This window comes from Aspergillus affinis (assembly GCF_023601865.1).
Source record: "Aspergillus affinis strain CMG 70 chromosome Unknown NODE_42_length_251493_cov_91_322052, whole genome shotgun sequence".
Taxonomy (NCBI): Eukaryota; Fungi; Ascomycota; class Eurotiomycetes; order Eurotiales; family Aspergillaceae; genus Aspergillus; species Aspergillus affinis.
The window spans coordinates 209,754-230,446 of NW_026515823.1; the positions used below are offsets into that span (position 1 = coordinate 209,754).

The 20,693-nt window shown below is 44.4% G+C and overlaps 4 protein-coding genes across 4 annotated transcripts; all 4 read right to left on the reverse strand.

Annotated features, from left to right (window-relative positions):
* Nucleotides 1-830: 830 nt before the first annotated feature.
* Nucleotides 831-2,745, reverse strand: KD926_007407 (Zn(II)2Cys6 transcription factor domain-containing protein; the record flags this gene model as incomplete). Its single annotated transcript, XM_053100258.1, has 3 exons — nt 831-1,005; nt 1,235-2,406; nt 2,662-2,745. 3 exons carry the CDS (start codon nt 2,743-2,745, stop codon nt 831-833), a joined length of 1,431 nt encoding a protein of 476 aa, XP_052956118.1.
* Nucleotides 2,746-5,622: 2,877 nt separating this feature from the next.
* KD926_007408 (chromo domain-containing protein) lies at nt 5,623-6,665 on the reverse strand (the record flags this gene model as incomplete). Its single annotated transcript, XM_053100259.1, has 3 exons — nt 5,623-5,867; nt 5,928-6,389; nt 6,572-6,665. The coding sequence occupies 3 exons, from the start codon at nt 6,663-6,665 to the stop codon at nt 5,623-5,625; spliced, it is 801 nt and encodes a 266-aa protein (XP_052956119.1).
* Nucleotides 6,666-7,071: 406 nt separating this feature from the next.
* KD926_007409 (reverse transcriptase family protein) lies at nt 7,072-8,641 on the reverse strand (the record flags this gene model as incomplete). The annotated part of the gene is made up of 4 exons (XM_053100260.1): nt 7,072-7,251; nt 7,545-7,818; nt 7,875-8,019; nt 8,083-8,641. The coding sequence occupies 4 exons, from the start codon at nt 8,639-8,641 to the stop codon at nt 7,072-7,074; spliced, it is 1,158 nt and encodes a 385-aa protein (XP_052956120.1).
* A 5,985-nt stretch (nt 8,642-14,626) lies between these two features.
* Nucleotides 14,627-17,743, reverse strand: KD926_007410 (Membrane attack complex component/perforin; the record flags this gene model as incomplete). The annotated part of the gene is made up of 14 exons (XM_053100261.1): nt 14,627-14,974; nt 15,022-15,302; nt 15,366-15,714; nt 15,777-15,831; nt 15,889-16,153; nt 16,216-16,354; nt 16,416-16,533; nt 16,599-16,741; nt 16,798-16,862; nt 16,919-17,055; nt 17,128-17,222; nt 17,272-17,382; nt 17,430-17,511; nt 17,565-17,743. The coding sequence occupies 14 exons, from the start codon at nt 17,741-17,743 to the stop codon at nt 14,627-14,629; spliced, it is 2,367 nt and encodes a 788-aa protein (XP_052956121.1).
* Between the last annotated feature and the right edge of the window lie 2,950 nt (nt 17,744-20,693).

Here is a 20,693-nt window from a genome sequence, read left to right on the forward strand (position 1 = left end):
GTATGATTTATTGATTGAAGAAGCAACTCTATCTGTGCGATGGCCTCGTTGAGTAGGTCTCGCTAGTGGAATCGGGACTTCGGGATTGATATTGCCGAGTCCTGCGGAACGCATACAAAGTACGTACAAAATGCGAAGTGAGTGGATCCGAAGGATTCTTAGTGGTAAGTAACCACTCCATTTTCCTTGACCCTTCTCTTGTAAGTTTGCACCCTGCGCTTTGACTGTTAGGCGATAAGCCTTGATGGCCTTGATGGTCACTGTACTGTGCCAAGCGGCGATTTACGGCGGCCCTCAACTTAGTGTGGTCTGCTCCATGAATTAACTGCGCTAAGGCCTTGGCAGTGGGTCCAGAAAAGAGATTCTCAGTGTGTTTTGGTCAAGGCAATTTCGAGAATGCCTGTATCTGATGTCGCCGGTTGTCTCTTGCTTAGGCCTGGAACTGGGATCTTCTGTACATTGTACATATTAATACCTAATTAATCTATCCGTGTATAAGCGCATACTACTCTACATCTTAAAGTAGGAAGTCTTCTCCCGGTATTTCGGTAAGGTAAATAATCCATTTCTATGGTTGTCACGCTCGAAAGACTCTCAGTAGTCATTACAGCTGAAGCCTCTAGATACTGCGGGGTGTTTCGCTGCTGGCCTTTTTGCAAACGGTACTGTCACAGGCGTCGACGGGATTTCGACCCACAAGAGGGAACAACAAGCGATTGCAGACAGTTGAAGAGCAATTCAGGCCTAATATGAGAGACAGTCAGGAGGAAGATCTCTCTCACAGGGTCTGACCTCACTTACAGTGCATAAGCTGATCTTCCATCTTACTCTCACAGATTTGCGACAGCGACACCCATTCCGTACGGCCGCCAGTGGACAGATTGGCGGGTCACATTGCTATTCAGTCCTTTCTCCCATACGCCAACTGCATGACAGGTAGACTGCACGGGAGACTGAACTTCGAGGACTCGAGCGCAGGCAATGACTCCGATAGCAGGGATCATGCTTTGAGCATATCAGTGGATATCGGAAGCAGAAGACCTGTTTGAAACTTCTGAGAGATATAGGGGAATGACAAAAGCTGGCGAGAACCAGATCTTACTGGCAGCTTTCGGGTACGTCCAACGGATTCCATCCCACCTGATCCATTTGCCATTTCATCCATTGACGTTGCTGTAAATTCAAGAAACGACAAATGCCACCCACTATGTGCTCGGGCCATCCGCATACAAACCAATAAGAATCCAGCTCTTTCAATAAGACCACAAAAGGGGAAAACAGAAGCAGAGCAAGCGGTGTATGCTCTTGGAGATCCGATGAAAATACCGCAGGGAGTGTATAGAGCCAGCGGAAAATTTGTGCCCATTTGTCCCCTCTGCTCAGGGACCCGGCGCCATAGACTTTGTTGAATGATGAAGCAAGGCCATCTAATACCCCTAGATAGATCGGATGGCGAGATTCGGTAACCGGTAATTCCTGAATAAGCACTTCCCGGAGCTGCTGAAGGCAACTTTTCCACCCCGAGTCATGACGCCCCTGATCCTCAGAAGGCTCGTGTAGATGCTGATCTAAAGTCAGATTCGAGTTGTCGGACGGAATAAGATCCACCGAGAGCGTGTCCCGAGAGTATTGAACAATGGATCGAACTCCCCCTAGTAGGGTCATCCATTCCGCATTGCCGGTTTCACTGAAGCCAAGATATTGCCCGACTTGTGGCCCTTTTGCGAAGGAGCAAAAGCAAATAAACACTGCACTTGCATACATGGCATGGCAAGTCGTTTCGTTTAGCGTGGAAATGCTAGTGCTGACTTGGGATAGAGCGATTGTGTAATGCCGATCTGCCTGCGTGATAATTGACTCATCCGGAGATTCTTGAAGTGATACGAGCTCCTGCTCCTGCTGTTTTTGCTGCTGTCTTTTCAGGTGAGCAATATGGTAGCCAGAGAAAGCTAAAAGCAAACGCAGGACATGGTTGAATTTAAAACCAAGCTGAGGAAGTGTTGATTGCATCATTTGCCGACCTGCCTCGTCCTCCGCCAGCGTCATGGAAGTGGATGTCATGTAGTGATGAAACAATTCCATGTCTGCCCCGCTAAACTGAAAAGGCCGCTCAGGTATGGTGGTACATGATGATTCGGAGATAGCTGTACTCAGAGTAACAGTGTCGTATAATTGAGACTGCCTTTTATGTTTCCGTTTGGGGGGTTTGAAATTTGTTGTGGAGGCGGATATAAAGCGGTACTGATTTTCCAATCCTGACGACGCTGAGTCTGATGCGATGCTTTCTTGCGAATCACCACGTGGAGCTTCTCCTTGCACTCGCGATTGAGTTTGCGCCTGCAAACTGTAGTCACAGACAATAGAGTGCCGAAGGCAATGACCACATTGAGGTTTTGCCTCATCACACTGACAAACTGTTAGTTTAATAGGACTCATATTCCCCACATGCTTGCGGATATTCAAATCAAGTCTCCTCTTAACGGAGAACAGGCATACCTTGATTCTGCGACCTTTGCAGTTCAGACAGCCAAGACGGGATTTCCTATGGGACTTTCGAGAGCACCTCGCCAGATAAACGTCCGCCTTTAGATTCATCATAAGACAGGGGAACTTCAGTCACTCAACCAACAAGGAACGTTCGTAGGTGCGCAAGGGACGCACAATGACTTCATTCGTGTCTGCCAGGTCGTAGCGATGAAATTGGACTCGAAAACGGTAAAATTCGGCGACGACCATGGCAGTCATCGACTGGTTGAGGCGGTAATTAGCGGCAGTTTTTGGGGCTAGATGATGTGATGTAATTAGCTCGGAAACCGGGAACAACATTAGTCCGTCCGAGGCTCATATTTTGCAGAGGCCACAATCCTCTTCAAACATTCAAGCACTCAAGTATCTCTGTACTCTAGGCTAGGTTTTAGATAGAGTATTACTTCATTCATTTGCATTCTTTCTATGGCTTAGGCCTCGTACAGCTCGGACTGATCGAACTCCACCATTCCTCTGAGCTTAAGCACTTCACTAGAATTTACATTCGGGTCACGGTGAATTTCCCACCCAAATGGCACTGGCGCCTGAGTGACAACTCGACCATTACGTGCTCAGTAAGACTAGATTTGCCCTCCTACCTTCATCCTCTGAAACTCTTGCAGCCCTAGAGGCACAGAAAGAGACTATCTCTACCTTCTTCGATACCTGCCAGATCGAGCGCAGCTCCCGCTATATCTCCTACCGAGTAACAAATATACCGAGAAAGGCCGGCCAGCTTAGTGCAAGACAATACTCTATAGTCCCTGTTAACCCGGAGATGCTATCAGCTGAAGTGGCTGAAACTACTGGCCTTACTCCAGTTGCTGTGATTGAAACTGCTGCTAGTAGGCTGCGGCATAACCGCATCTGCGGTAATGGCCATAAGATTTGATAACTATCACCATCAGCGCAAATTCGAGGTTAACCGCAGTTAAACCGCGGTTAACTTTTGGTGGTGAAAATGTAGTATGTGGTATGGTGGGTGACGTAAACAGGAGACAAGTTATCCTCCAATTAAGCCTAACTACAGATCCATGATGCACAAACTCGACGTCGTCCTGTCATTATTGTAGGTACAAAGTCATTATCTAAAGATCATGAAGGAACCAAACATGATTGGCTTGATGTGTAATACTCTGGAAACATCCACCGTTCAAGCTCATTGGGAAATCAGACGCTAATTTTGCAGAACTCACGCTCATCTTCTCTGGGGGATAGGTGAGGCAAGAACGGTGAATGGTGGTGTTACTACCATTTATTGGTAAACAATGTGAGCCGGGTTCCTTTTGAATTAAAAGTTTGTGCAGAAGCTGGCTGAAGTGAGAAATGGTTGAAACGGACGAGCTTTACAAATCCTAATAGTACGGTGGCTCATTGAGGATAAGCCATCCCTGGGACGGCCTGGTACGCAGCTTGACAAGCAGGACGTGTCCGAAGCTCAGCTTCCTTTTCCTCTTGAATAATTGCGCAGCAGGAACAGCAGAATACTGTACAACAGTCCCCGCAACAATTGCCCTTGATCCCGAATTGTTCGCGCAGCTCACTTCGGCGAATCGTCTGCAATATCCAGTGTGACCACACGAAGCCGAGGCAGGTAAAAAGGCCGCACTGTTTAATCTCTCGTTAGCATAAGAACTGAATGATGTAGATAAGATCTAGGAGCTAGGCGGGACGTGTGTTTACGCACATCAGAGTTGCAGTAGCTGAAATTGACAAGGGTTGGGTTCTTGACTCGGGCTTGGGTCTTTCCGAATGTCAAACAAGGAAGGCAACAACTGGTCAAACCTATCCGTCAAACTCTTACAGTCAGCTTCAGAAGCCCTGGAGGGAAAAGCAGTATTTAAAAGGCACGGTCGACGCTCACAGATAGATCCAGGCGTAAAGCAATCGAACAGGGAATAGTTCCAATCAGGATTTTGTGCAAGATCTTGACCAGGTGAACACTGGGCCTGAAGATAAGAGGGAGGGCCAGCAGGCCAAGCTTGATATCCTTTTTTATCCGTCATGTTGAAGAGGGTTGGGGGATAGAAACAAGATCAATGGGTCAGAAGTACCGCAGAGATAGACGACAGTTCAATTGATTGGGAAGATGCACTTGGACATTTTATGTAAGTAAATCCCTGACTGGGTCCACAAGAAATAATCCGAGCAACTCAAGTTCGGGTTTTGGGAAGAACTGTTGATCTTGCCAATCCGTGTGAACTTCCACATGACAGAAAAGGAAGTTCGAGTTCGTATACGCATTCGGGCAGCCGATTGGCTATCAGGACCCACAGGGTTCCTCGGGCGCTAGAAAGTCAAATGCGCGAAGTACCCTTCGTGGGTACATAGACAGTAGACTTTTTCGAAACAAGAATAGGTTGATTGACCCCATAAGTGATTACCCAGTTTGAGCTCCGACAAGCAGCAGAGACCAACCCTTAACGACATTCTTCCGGAACGGGGCCTTGCGTTAATTTCTGCGCTCCAATCTATCACAATTCTCCACAGATAGATACATCCTTGAAAAAACCGTACACTAGACACGTCTTGGCTTTGTTTTGTATTCATGATGTTGCTGACTCCATAAATAATGGTAAGTCATGTTTTCTACTTCGATTCCACTAGCAGAAAGCGGACTTACAGAAAAAAAAAGACAGGGTCTGCAGCACGCCGCAGCCGCGTTCTTATCAAATGTACCAGTAGACCTGGGCATGGGCCGGCCCATTTGACCCCCAGATATGCATAATTAATATGCAAAATATCTAAGTTACTGGCGTAATTTGTAGCCGTCTCAATTTATCGCCCTTAGCTATGGCAAATTACAGAATAGATTACAACTTACTCTCGTCTAACTCAGAAATTTATAACTATCTAGGTATCAATGATTTGTGACGGTCTACAAAGGAGCCTAGTAAAAGACTAGTTTGTTTATGACTCGTAGTCAAGGAATTTTCCCATGGAGAAGAAAGGCTATCTATGAGGGAGGATCTATCCCCTATATACTACCTGAGGGTCCTCCATATCAGGAAGTTCGTATCGGGAAGTCCTTGGCCCGGGAGGTAACAATACCCCCCCTTTTTGAAAGGGCTGGTCCCCAGCCCTTGCAAAACAAGCTTAAACAGGTAAATCGTCATCATCGTGTTCGTCGAGAAATTCGTCGTTAGCTGCAGCAGCGAGCCAGTTAGCCAGGCGCCGAGGCGGACCAGGCTTCTCAGGATATTGATCATGAAATTCCTGCAACTTGAGCGGGGCGTTACGGAAATTGGAGGCAGGATACCACGCAGGGTCGGGAGGATACCCTTCCCACTGCACGCGGTAGCGCAGCTCTTTATTATACATGCGAGAAGCAAAAATTTTATCTACAAACTATTCAGACTCGCCTTGTATCTCAATCGGGGGCTCTGGATCGCGAATTTGACCCGGCATAGGCGCCAAATCGGTCACTTTTCGGAGCTTCTCTGGCGCGAAAACGGGGTGGACTTGGAGTGTAGGAGACAGGCGAAGCTTAAAGGCATGTCCAATCTGTTCAATAATCTCGTACGGGCCAGCCCATTGGTCGCCGAACTTGCGGCTCGGGCGGCCTAATTCCCAGTCTTTAGTAGTTACGTAGACCAAGTCCTCGGCCTTAAAGTCCACGGGTCTGCGATGCTTATCGGCTTGCCGTTTCATCTTTACCTGAGCTAGTTCAATTTGACCCTTAGCGTAGTCCCAGATCTGTTCTAAATTGCGAGCAGTCTGGCGAGCTTCAGCTTGATCATGAGGTCTATCCCGAGGCTTCGAGGGCGAGACCCAGTCAAAGGAGACCCGGGGTTCGTAGCCACGCTCAACCTGGAAGGGAGATAACCCGGTTGACTCATATTCGAGGACGGCGTAGGCGAAATCTATAGCCGGCAGCAGCTCTGACCAGTTATCTTAATAGTAATTTACAAAAGAACGGAGCTTTTGGGCAAGATATTGATTAACGATCTCTGTATAGCCATTCGTGGAGGGCTTCTGCCCTGGGGTTAGTTTGCGCTTGATCCTCAGCCGCAGGCAGAGTTCCTCCTAGAAAACAGAGACGAACTGGTCTCTACGGTCCGAAAGGATTGACTCTGGCAGTCCCACCTATCGATATATATATTCGAGAAAGAGCTGAGCCATATCCATTGCCGACACATTCTTATGACAGAGAATCGAGATCACCCGCTTCGTCAAGCGGTCCACGATCACGCAGGCTTTATCGAAACCGCGTTTGTCCTTCGGGCAGGAGCAGAAGTCCATAGAGATGTGCTCCCAAAGGCGGTTCGGGATATCGAGAGGTTAAAGTAGCCCCGGGAATAGATTTCTTCTAGTGATAGTTCGATTATATATTAGGCAGTTGGCTACATAGCGCTTTACATCATGGCGTCACGCTGGCCACCAGTATCGATTCTTTACCAGAGGTTCTGTTTTGGTTCGTCCTGGGTGCGCAGTAGAGGGCTGTCGGTAGATTATATCAAGTAATCGGGTGCGAAGGTCGCCCTCTTCAGGGACCACGAGCTTATTCTGGAAAAGAAGAAGCCCATTCTGCAGGGACCAATCTGATTATTCTGCAGCATCAGCAGCAGCAGCCTTTTCTTCGTCAAGGTCAGCCGCAGTGCGATTAGCCTGCAGAAGGCGGTCCATCAACTGAACGTCATCTAGTTCTACGGGGGCGAGTAATGCTGCTATAGGAGATAGTTTCTGCTCAGTGGCCTGCGGAAGCAGAACACCCTCTTCCAACCACTATAGCCTTAGGAGAGCCTGGTTCTTTAAATCTAGGTCCGAAGGACTCCCCTCAGGTCTTGATAGGGCGTCAGCAGCCATATTCTTCAGCCCGGGCCTGAACTTGATCAGAAAATGGAACCTTGAAAGAATCTCTGCCCACCGGGCCTGTCGCCCGTTTAGTTTCTTCGTAATTATAAAGTATTTAAGAGCCCTATAATCAGTCCAGATCTTTATTCGTTCAGTAGTTTGTAACCTTTCAAGTTCCGTTCTCCAGAGCTCTAGAGCTCGGACTATGGCCAAGAGCTCCTTACATGAATATCGTAGTTGCGCTCAGTACCGAGCATATTCCTAAAGAAGTAGGCAATCGGGTGCCACCTAACCTCGAATAACTGAGAGAATATGCCTGCAATTACCCCGTCAGAGGCATCCGTTTCAATCCTAGACGGGAGGGTTAGGTCGTGGTGCCGTAGGAGAGGCACCGAAGTCAGGTACTTCTTCAGCTGCTCAAAGGCTTCCTGGTAGCCAGGGGTCCATTCAAAGGATGCCAGCTTCTTTGTTAAGGCATACAGTGGTCTGGCAATCCTACTGTAGGCCTCTATAAAGCGTCGATAGAAGTTGCAGAACCCGAGAAACGACTGAACTCCCCTAACTGTAGTGGGAACCTGCCAGTTAGTATCACTGCAACCTTCTCGGGGTCAACCTCAATGCCATTTGGGGTCAAGATGAAGCCCAAGAACTTAGTTCTTTTCACGTTAAATTCGCACTTGTGAATAGCGGCCTGGAGGCCTGCAGCGCGGAGCCGCTTTAGTACCTCCTAGACGTGGGCCTCGTGTTCAAGCTCGTCCTCACTGAAGATCAGGATATCGTTTACATATACAGCCACGTACTTGTCGATCAGATCAATAAAGATGTCATTCATCAGCTGTTGGAAGGCTGCAGGCCCATTGGTTAAACCAAAGGGCAAGACTTGGTATTTATAGGATCCGTACTTGGTGCGGAACGTGATCAAATCTACCGAATCAGGGTGCATTCGTATACGGTAAAAGCCCTGCCTAATATCGAACTTAGTAAAGATCTTTGCGCGGCCTAGCCGATCCAGCAGCTCGTCCATCAGGGGCAGAGGGTAGCGGTTCTTCTTGGTAATCGAGTTCAACTTCCGGTAGTCCACGCAGAACCGTAAGCTTCCTCCTGGCTTCGCAGCCATCAGTACGGGGGAGCCGAACGGGGCAGCACTAGAAACGATAAAGCCTTTATGTAAGTTCTTTACTAGATAGGTTTTGATCGCTTCCAGCTCCTTTGCAGAGTACCGATATAAGGGACTATACCCCAGCGTATTCTTATCAGTGAGCTCAATCTGGTGATCGTTTTCCCTTCTCGGTGGCAGCGTGTCTGATGCTGACTGCTCCATGACTATATCCCAACTTAGAAATTGGGACGATAAAGGCAATTTTACAGAGTAACATCAATCGGACGTCTTTATGAGCTCTTTCTTAAGGTTTCTTTATCTATAATATATCATTTTAGTATAAGTTAATAATGTACTTTGCTGTCAAACTCGTCATAATTTGTAGTATTTGCCAAGAGCGTAACGATTTCTTATCTCGGGTTAATGTAACGTAACGATTTCTTATTCTGGATTAACGTTAGAATAGAATAGGCACTTCTAGGGATAATACCATAACTGATTCTCTAACAGATAACAAACCACAATGTAACTATAGACAATTTATCACAATTCCGTTTCACCAATGATAAGCAGAATAATACTAGTATTCTTTACCGTCGTGCACTCAATGCTCGTTGAGTCAAACGATATCGAGCTCGCTGCAAGGAACAGCTACGGCACTCGGAAATACCAAATATAGGCAGTAATCCTGTAAAATCTACCAATCTCAATCTCTTTACTGAAACGGCCTTATCTGGATATTCAGATATGTTACTTGATTTACGTTCTTCTTGTGGTTCTATAGCAAGAGATCTTTATCTCGAATGTAATGACCCTGAATTATCGGATGAACTAAATATAGGGTCTACCTGTCAGTAACAAATTTCAGATAAGTTAGATCCGCTGGATGGCAAAAAACAAGAGACTATATCTTAACTGCTAGAGTCCTATATAAAAGAGAAAAGCAATCTCACTTCTTGTCTCGAGTCTGATTTAGAGTAAACTACAGAGAAGGTAACTCTGTAATTTCTGACTAATATCTATAGATGTGGTCCCGAAAAGCATAATAACTCTTTAAGAATATATATTCAAGATATAAGGCCGACAAATTATTATACTCTTAATGAACTGCGCCTGAATAACGTATCTTATACACTTAATAAGCCGGACTTTATATCTCAGCAGTCTTGCGAATACAGGCTATCGTCTAGCTTTAAAGAATAGCAGGAATTATTTTGTAAAACCAATATATAGTAACATAACAGCAAGCCAAAACAAATCTGTTTTTATGCTGAATCTACTCAGTCTGTTCTATCTCAAATATTATTTGATATCGACAGTATACTGGGCTTAGTAAATTTATCAGCAATAACTATTTATAGCATTCAGTTCTATTCTGCCTCTTAACTCCGTTAATGTGACTTCCTGAAATCAGGGAACTTCCTGGATTGACTTCCTGAGCCAACGAACTTCCCGGTATGGAGAAACCTTCCTGGATATAGTCCTGCCTGAGGCGGAATCTCAGGCAGTACATAGAGGCCCTAGATCCTCGCTCCTAGATAGCCTTTCCTCTCCATGGGAAAATTCCTTGACTACGAGTCAGAAACAAACTTTTCTTATATTAAGCTCCTTTGTAGACCGTCACAGATAAGACTTGATATTTTACGATTTATCCAGCAAAATATCTATCTTAATAATTATATTAATATTCTGGATAATTTAATTTAGTTTTTTTATACAGGCCTCTCTGCCGTGCTACCAGATGGACTAGCCCGTGTTTCAGGAAATTGGTTATTTTATCAAATTCCTCGTGCAATTGCTAATACATTATTCGGTTACCATAATTTGTAGTAACGAGATTTTTAAGAAAATAAACCATTTCATGTTCTATATCAGCAAATCTGTAAGAGATTAAAAGTTCTTTTTACTACTATATTACGACATGTATTTATATCCTGGCTTTATCGGTATCTTTTTATATATTATTAAATATTGCCTTATTTGTTTTCGGATTTGTTAATATCGAATACTAAACAGAGAATTTACCGATAGTTCTTCGTTAATATTTAATCTGAACTATATAGTTTGGTAACAGATGTCTCGTCTCCGGACTGATACTGGGCTAGATATCACTGGCGACCAGAGTATCCAGAATTACTTCCTAAATATCTTGACTGGGACTGCAGCTGCTGGCAGACTTAGATAGTCAATTATCAAGATCAGCAAACATTATCTAATGTTATATCTGAATCAGATCAAGATCTGAAAAGTAGAATTTCTTTTATCGCTAGTCCCTTCGCTGTAGTGCAGTAAAATCTTTTACGTAAAATATATTAAACTAAAGTTTATAATATAAGTAATCAGTTACGTTTTCTGTTTAAAAATTATTAAATTTCCGATCTGGAAACTTTTGGATCTAGCCTAGGTCCGACTGATATAGAACTTATAATATCAATTTCCGTATAAGTATTTCTAGATTTTATCGTATAGCTCTTTCAATGCATATCTTACCCGAGAGGCCTAGCATTGAGCCTAAATGTGTGCCTAAAAGATATACCCAGACGGAACAGATATTAATGACACTGCAACAGCAGATTATATAGGGCTATAGAGATTTCTTTATTTAGCTTACAGTAGTACCGAGTCCAAAGAAAATTACCCATAAATGTCTAGCTTTACAGTTTATTCCGACTTTTTAGATCGCACGACAGTACTCATTCATATATAAAACAGGCTACAGATCTTTACGGCATTCTCATTTTCAGCCTATGCCTGCAACAGAGACATCTGCATGTAGCAGAATACCCAGTTTATATGCAAATACATTGGCTATCTAATAACCGATCAAGAAACGAGAATGGCCATGCAAATATAGATCCGCAGCAGAACGGGATACCTATAAAGTCTGTTAACAGCGGGTTCGGCAGCAGTTAGCTGCAGCTAACAAATGCAATACTGAATTTGATCAATGATACAGGGCCAGAGAAACTTGACGCCGATCTTCTCCCTTATATGACGGCTTGGAGGTTAACTAAAAAGGTACTAATTTTATTTGTATCGTTTGACTAGTTTGCTTGATTATTTACCTGTATTTTGCTAATTTATATGTATACATTTGCCCGCGTCTTCTTTTCGTTTATTTTCTCTTTAAGCTTAGAAGTCTGTTTAGATAGCGCTAATACGATCGTCTTTTTATTATATTAATTTAAGTTCGGGATATCCGCGTAGACTTTATACGGACCAGCCAGATGCTCCTAGGGCATCAATATCTTTTGTTTATCCAGTTTGATCAGTTACTACCTCTTTTTACCTTGGCAATATCTATATCTAGATACAATTATATTTATTATCCGAAAACGTGGTCGTCTACCAAAGTACGCCTTATCAGAGGAACGAGAGGCTGCAAAACTTAAACGACAACGAAACTGTGACGGTCTACAAAGGAGCTTAATATAAGACAAGTTTGTTTCTAACTCGTAGTCAAGGAATTTTCCCATGGAGAGGAAAGGCTATCTAGAAGCGAGGATCTAGGGCCTCTATGTACTGCCTGAGGCGGAACCTCAGGCAGGACTATATCCAGGAAGGTTTCTCCATACCGGGAAGTTCGTTGGCTCAGGAAGTCAATCCAGGAAGTTCCCTGATTTCAGGAAGTCACAGAAACCGGCGGGAGGTTGCGCGGGCTACTAGACATAACGCGTCTTTTATCGAATTCTACTTTGCTCTAGATTCTAGATATCCTTTAGATCTTACAAATCTTTTGATAGTTACAGTACTTTCAGCATCTATTTTACGATCGCAACTATGCTCCTGCCGAAATAAGCAAATCCCACGTTTAAAATACTATAAACCTTATAGATCCTATACACCCTTTAGTGGCTATAGTACCTTACTCATTTTTGCTAAGATCGGTACTTTACTCCTGCTAAAAAAAATACCAGTCTGTTGTATAAGCCACTATAGATCCTATAGATCCTTTAGTAGCTATAGTACCTTAAGGATCTCCTTTAAAATCCAAGACAAAGTCTGTTAGCATAATAGTTATCCTTTGGCCTAGTTACTAGTACAGCCGGCTTCTCTCTATGAGCCGCATTCTGCCTTCAGGCCGGCACCCTTGACCTCATTACAGGAGTCTAGATATATTCGTCCGATAGAATCTATAAAACCTCTAGTTTTCGATGTTACTCTCTTTCCTAGGTTTTTCAGTACCAGATTGTATATTTCTAAGATCTCTAGAGCCTGAGACACATTCGTCGGGTGAGTCGTTTCCTTGAGAGTGATAGGTAAGAAGTTCGGATGTTATCGCAGTATTGTGACGAACGGCTACACTGACGATAGGGAATCGCGAGAATGTAGGGTATGCATTTGACGAGGAAACTAAGCTAAGTTATGAAGCTATTCAGGAGCTGGTTGCGATATGTGTGACAGCTCTGACGCTAGTCCGTATCGGGGAGTTAGGTTATAGGGTATCGCGAGGAAGGTCTTCGGAGGCAGGTCACAGTCCGTAACAAGTATAAGATTTTAATATCTCTAATATTGCTGGATCTAACTGACTGATGTAACCTGGCCCTCCCGAAATACGTTCGTCGGGCTTTTCAGATTTTGCAGCCCCAGAGATTTCTTCAGTTTTCGCAGTTAGACTCACTGAATTCTCTCTGACTAAATTAATGTCGGCAATGGTGACGACGTTTAGCCGGGTAATCTACCTCCTGAAGGCAATAGGTCATTTTGTAGCACTACAACAGGGGATTTCTTCGGTAAAGGATGATTTGCAGGCTGTATATTAAATAAAGATATCGTATGAGGGCTAACGGTGTCCGTGGCTGGGGTGCTAAAGGGGTAAAGAAAGAAGAGCTTTCTGTTGCGTAAAAAGGGGGTTTAGGGTTTACAAAACCGAATTCGTGACATATCTGAAGAACTGGCCCCTTGGAAACAGTTCAAGTGACGATACCTGGCTTAAAAGGTCACCATCGGTTATTAGGGCAAAGGTATAAGGGAGTGATCTGGGAAATAGGTTCAAGTTGATGATGAGTACAGGGTAGATAGACGGCACAGCCTAGCAATTTCAGTGATAATTCGAGGGAGATTTTATAGACCTTAGATAATCTAAACTAGTTTTTAAGATTCTTACTACTCAAATACATTAATATTACACATAGTTTGGCCTCTAAGTTTATATATGATGGGCGGTTTCTAGTCTCGGAAGAGTTCCCTTTACGGGTAAAGCAGTATAGTTTTCTATTAAAATAATCTCTTTAATCCAGAATACAGCTTTTAATTTATAGCTACAGATATACTAGGCATATTATTCTCCTATACTATCTATAAATTCCGTGGAAATGAATAAAACTAATAAAATAAAGATTTACTATATTTACTAAAATTCTAGATGCTAGTTTAGTCTCCATATGTAGTGAACGTCTAGTAGTAGAGTAAAATTATTAGTAACTAATATTTAGAAGACTGTTAGTCTCGCGGTATAATGGATATAACTTGGGCGATAGACTCAGTTGCTGGCTGGTTAACTACAGTACGCAGGAACTAGTCTTCTAGTGTAGTAAGACCCAGGGCGCCAGGCTCTCCGTCTGGAACGGTTTCGGCGAGAGTCGCTTCAACCCCTCAATCTGGCAGGATATCCGTCTTTTACACGTCTCCGGATAATTCACTTATGAAAGCCACGATTCCGGAGGATAAGCTACCCTTTCCTAGAGAGGAGGAGGAATTGCCGTTTTCGAAATAACCCCTGCAGCATGGCGGCAGGCTCAGGGAACAGTAAATTAAACGGAGGGGTATCGAAGGCTTCGTATTGGTACCTAGCAATAGGAAATATATTGGTTAAACTAACTATTTCCCCCCGGTAATGGGCCGCTTTAACCGCAGAAAGCCCTCTACAGCGGTCTAAGGCGCATCTTCAAAATGCGGTTTCTTGTCTGTATTCTCGATCCCCAACGCCATGTACCAGCCTGAGGAAGAACACTACAGTACTACTTCACACGGACAAAAAATAACAAGATCACTACTCATGAAGCAGGCTACCACAATTTTTCCAATCTGATAAAATTCGACTTGGGGAAGGAAAATAGATAAGCAGTAGCCAGTAAGGAATAGCAGTTTCTTGATTCAAAGTTGATTGAACATAGAGCTGCAGCGCAGAAACCAAAGCCTCAGAAAAGCAAGATGTGTTGAACATCTCCAAGGAAAAGCAAATAGAAAGCAGCAATGCAAACAACCTCATTGATACTCCAAGGTAAACTCGAGAGGGACTGTAATTGCGAACGGGTCTACGCCAACCGCATTTTTGAGCATTTTCCCAACTCCTCCATCATCGTTATATACGACTTTCCCCGTAGCATCTTTCTTACTGGACAAAACATGGAGGGTGACCTTGTCGCCATTTCTTATCACGCCGGTGCCAGAGGAGCCATCAGACTTTTGAAACATTAACGGTGTCGGATAAAGTGGGAAGCCCGCGGTCTGTTGCCTGAACAAGTACCTGCTGTGGTAAAAGCCCGGTGCAGCGTCGTTTGCACACACTGGACAGTCCCCAATCTTCAAAGTGTAAGCCGTGTTATAGTGTAACTGTTCCTTGTCAGAATACGCAATGTAGCTTTCCCTTCCACACTTACCTTGTTGACATCATTGGGAAGGCCCCGAACGGTAGTGACAAAAGGCAGTTCAGGTCGTAGGCCGGGGTGTGGTCTATCCACCGGGTACTTTGGCGGCGGCTTTGGCACAACCCCCATTCTTTGCCGATCTCCAGCCAAATAAGAGATAAACCCTGCCGGCCATTTTTGGGGGGAGCTTTCCATAGCTCGCTTAAAGTCATCAGCGTACTTTGCCTGGTGGCGCTTAATATCCTCCACGATTTCCTCTCGTCCATCCAAATCACGGAAGCTATCCGGCCAGTCTAAGGTCACAAATCACAGATAATCAGCTCTGTGTGTGTGGATTATGCAGCTCTCAGACTTACCTGAATCCCAGTACTCTTGCCAATTGACCCAAAGATATTTGTCCTCATCATGCTTATCCTTCTTGAGATACTTCAGGTGAAAATATGTTGTTGACTCCACCTCATCGTAGTATTCGCCATCGAGTTTCGATTCTCCTGCATTCCCTGGCTTGCTAATAGTGTTCTCTGCCCCATCCACATAGGGTACAAGTCCCTGAGACGGCTGCACTTGAGAAGATGCTTGATTATGCACGATTGTCTGGTCTTGGCCGTTTGCGACCTTCTGCAAGGCTGTCTTGATGTTCTCCATATCGCTTTCCTTTTCCAACAAGGCGGAAATCAAGGAAATCATTGGGACAAGGTTTCCTTGCTTTGGAGACAATCAGAGCCGAATACTCAAATTTGGGATCACTTTAGAAAAGGACCGCCTACCTTCATTACCCGCCAGTTATAATGTGATCCCACCGTGGAGCACCAAGCTGGAGGACTGTAGCGGTTATTCCAATTAGCCCCGGAAGTACCCATGAGAGATGCGAGAACTTACTTGTTGCATAACAAAGTGTCGCCTCCGTCCGCCTCCCAGCAAATTGATTTAGAGAGGCTGCTTGCCTGAGCTTGACTTTTGGACTCCTCCAAGTGTTCGTGGCTGGCACTCGCAGACGCCTGCACATACGGCGAGGAAAACGATAGACTCGCGGCAACCTTTAAGGCATGGGACACACTGGCTGCATCGGATTTGTTGTCCTGCGTTAGCTGCTCGGTGGAATGGAGTCGACCGCCAAGCTCAACTCTTGTCGGGAGAAAATGACCTATTGTGGCCTACGTTAGTTTCATATCATATTATTCCGCCGAATATGCGGTCGGTGCCTACCGTATTTTTTGAAAAGCTCTTGAACCTTCTCCGTATCCAGCTCTGCCGTCCCAGCTGGCACACATGCCCGGAGATCGGTTTTGCACTCGTCTGTCAGCTCTAGGCTGTCTTTGTCCAGATATACCACGACACGAGGGAACTGGAACGGTCAATTCTTGCGGCAAAGTAGGGCACGGGCTTGGGGACTAGGGAATTCTCACATTGTAAGAAATGTGGATCTGGCTTTGCGTAGACTTTTTTGCATTTTCGACTGCTTGTTTATCCTGCACACTGAGACTTGCCTTTACAGCAGCACTGAATCCTGCCGCACCACCGCCACTAAAAAAAATGTCAGCTCTGCTATATGGATCGTGCCAGACGATTGCCTCTGGGGTATGGCTCACAGCGCTGTTTCCACATCGGTTTGAGAAAATGCACTTCGTGCTAATTCAGTTGCCACCTCGTTTTTGGTCTCAAAAACATGCACGCTTGAGCCATCTGTAACGTTGAAAAGAGGGATCCGGGTTCTAATAGCGTGAGGGCCTCCCTAGACCATACTGTAAGTTATCCATCCGAAGTATGTTTGCTGCAGTTTCCATATACCTGTGGTTTCTTGCTATCTATGAATCCCTCATAGAGGCTCATCTCCCTCTCCTTTATCACAAAGGCTGGATTTCTGCGTCAGCAGATGAACTAGGTGATGTTCACTCTGGGGGGTACAAACCAGGTCGGGTAACTCGCTCTATTCCCAGTAGTATACTACTGTTCTTGTCTCCGGTCGTGGCAATAGAATATCCATGTAACAAGCTGGTCGTTCGCAGAACGATGTCCCAATCTCGGTCGGCCAGCTCTGCTGGGTGGCTGTTTCGCGTTGAATTAGCCATCATTCCAGTGGTCTGAAACGTTGGTAGTTAAGTAAGATTCAGCCCTTACCTGATCTTTCCCCCAGGAGTCGCAGTGTAGGCGCTTGCCACATAAGCACTTACAAGCTCCTTGATTTGCGCCTTGTTTGCTTCACTGGGTTCCTTCTATATGGAAATCAGCAACAGCTGCGGCGCAAATAAGTAGCTATCTTACAGTCAACGCAGCATCAAGCTTTTGATTAAGGAACTCCTTTGTGGTATCATCAATACCACCCTCCAACTTGGTCTGCAAGAGGTATACTTCTAACTTAGGTGGGTCTTCTGTCTACCCGCTTGTCAGCATCCGGTAAACATTGGCAGCGATCCACTTACCTTCAGCAACTGTTTGTATTTGGACCACTTCAAAGAGTCCGTGGCTTTCGCGCCACTCGGGATGCAAAATGAATATTGTTGCCTAGTACCGGAGTTAAACAGAATAACGCGGCAGGTCATTTGTTTATTACATACTGCCTAACATTTAACGCACGATGTTCGGCGAGAAGTTTGCGGATGTCACCAAGGGTGTCGACTCCTTTAATGCTTGCATCTTCTAGACTGACGATAATCAACTGTTTGATTGCTTCAGTGGCCTTGTCGACCAAGGACACATGCAAGAGAGCCGTTGCTTTGGGATCAGATTGAGCCATGGCGATTTGAGAATCACTGCTGTTATCACTTCAGGTTAACGTTGGCAAAGGATAGTGCTGTGCTTTGAACAAGCACCCTCTGGGAGAGGAACTAGGAGGGTTATATAACTTCTTACCCACAAGCGACTCCTGGTCGTGGCTGATTGTTCCCGACGATGTCGCTGTTCGCCATATTCACATGTCGACCTAAAAGTGCTAGGATTCATGCTCAGCCAGCCACGCTTGTAAACCATTATCAACGAATTCAGCTTACTAGAACACGGCTGCCGATCAGAGTAGGGTAACATCGCATACAATCCCTGGCCTGCATATTCGCAATTTTCCAAGCCATTCCGCTACCTCTCCGGAATACTACTGACGCATATTAGTGCCGCCACAGTGATCAGCGGAACAAATGCTCTAGTACGGACTAGTCCGGGTGGTTCTGATAGGGTAATTTTACAACATTCGAATTATCCCACTGGAGTGCCTTATCTTTATTAGGAAATGTCTGGGGCAGAATAACACCGGCCAATCGTAACTTCCTAGAACATTTGGCCTCAGCCAGCCACTAACAATCATACCCAGTAGAGACCGCTTCCCCCGCAGGGCGCCGACCCATGCTCGCATTTGTCGATCATCAATGTAACCCCATGGGCCGTTCTGGCTAGGTCCTTGCACAGCCACCCACAAGAACATCAACGACCAGGGTTGACTGTGGCAGTGGAGCCGACATGTTGCCAAGAGAGACAGACTAGACACCAGAGTAATCAATCCAATACACTACTTGGGCTTATGACAGCCAACTCAGCCAAGTATTTGGGATCAAGTGGTGCATCTGTCTATCGTTGAATATGTACGGGTAAAGATAGCAGCAATGTCGAGGCCACTTATGATTCAGGTATGGTGGTAAGGTTATTAGAGGGAAGGCCGCCTAGCAGTCCTCTCGATTATGATGTGTACAGTACTTGCTTACACTAAATATTAGTCCAGTCATTCAGGCTGAACCGCCTTGGTTTCGCAAGAACCTATTAGCATGCTCCTTGTTCCACATACTCTATTATACAGGGTGGCGTGTTCACATGTTCTCGGGTAATCCCTGTCCAGACTATTAAGATAGACGGCCATTCATATGTATATATACTAAAAGAGGGGTTTGTGCATGAACAGATCCATCTCTTCTTGATCGACACCCCATCTACTGTACTATAGCTGGTCCAGCTATTCCTAATCGAGATAACGCACGTTAATTTAGCGCCCACTAGCTCGAGATCTGTATAGAGTTGCTTCGCATGTTGCAATTATCTACCTTCCTTCCGATATTATCCGAACCTGGATGCTGAATGCCAAGAGATGTCATAATAATATGGTGAACCGCGATCGCCACCTGTGCGGCCCTGTGGAACGTCATGTGTGTACAAATAGCGCATAGTTGCACTCTTGTCCGGCCCGGACGATCAGCTGCAGGGCACATCGAAGGCATCTATCACGGATGAACGCTTACAAGTAGGCTGCGGCATATCGTACGATACCGATAATGTTTCATTATCGGTATCCGCAAATTGCGGATTGCCGATAATAGGTCGTTATCGACTATCGGCAACTTGCCGATAGCGATAATGAAGTATTATCGACTATCGATCGTATATATCTGCAGATTATCGGCATGAGCATAAATCTCGCTAATTTAACCTGTTCTAGCCGATCAGGTGACAGTTATGCTGCTGATAAAGCCGGATTCTATACCTGAAACCTGAATGGTATGGTTATAACGATCGTACTCGTTATCTTGCTTGATAGTCTTTGTGAAATATTACAAATTGAGATTGTATTCATTATTAATTGACCTCAGAAGCTTTATATATATCTTTTTTTAACCAATTGTACGTAATGGTAAGGAAGCAATCTAGAATTATCAAATTATCGATGGTATTGAGAAAGAAATATATATTTGACACAGAGCAAAGTAAGTATTCCTGTTCGCAAACATTGATCGTTATTTTTTTATGGTAAATACAGGCTGAAATAGAATCAAAATAGGTACAAAAGAATCACTAGAGCTTAAGCTTATTAGAGATCTACATTATATATTATATGTACATACAAAAATGTTGAGAAAATCGTGTTAGAAAACTTAATCGAGTTGACTTAGTTTTTTTGAGTAATTCTGGATAGTGTTAGATATCAGCCGATATCCAATAGATATCGGACGATTATCGTCTGATTATCGTCTGATTATTTTATAGAATCTCCACTTTTCTTACTATCTATCCAATCAATCTCAATAATTGATTTAACACGTCGAGTTTACAAAGTACTGTTTACCTATATCACTACTCTACAGATCACCTGTAAGTCTCTTCAATTCTACTATTCTTACTTAGTATGATTCGTTTACCTATAGCCCACCATGTCATACTCACAAGATAGTGGGAGCCAATATGGAATGTCACATTATACTAATTTATTTATTGACCCAGAACTCCTACAATCTGATGATTTTCCAGATGACGCGATAAGCAGTCAATTCGTGACACGTTCAAACTCTGTTTTCGAAATTCTTTCTTTACCTCGATATACTCTACCCCCTACTTCTCTCCAGCGTGTCGGTAAACCACTACAACAACATTATATTCTATATAACGGGGACAAGACTAATTCAGCAATGGATACCTCTCGTACCCAATTTGTTGAATGGTGGTTAACCACTGAATTCGGCCAGAAAAAAGACCTGCAGAGAACAATCAACTGAGATAGTGACTAAAAGAGATCTGCAGCTTGGAGCTCATTCGATCAGGTTGCACATTCAAAGACGGGCGAGCCAAAGGTTATGTGCAAACGATATCTTGCAGTAGTTATTCATCCTGAATACAAACGCTCTGGCCCTTTACCTATAAAGAATCACCTGACAAGTGCTCAATGTACTAAGCCACAGTTTCAAAAGACTTCGAAGCAAAGTATCGATAAGCTA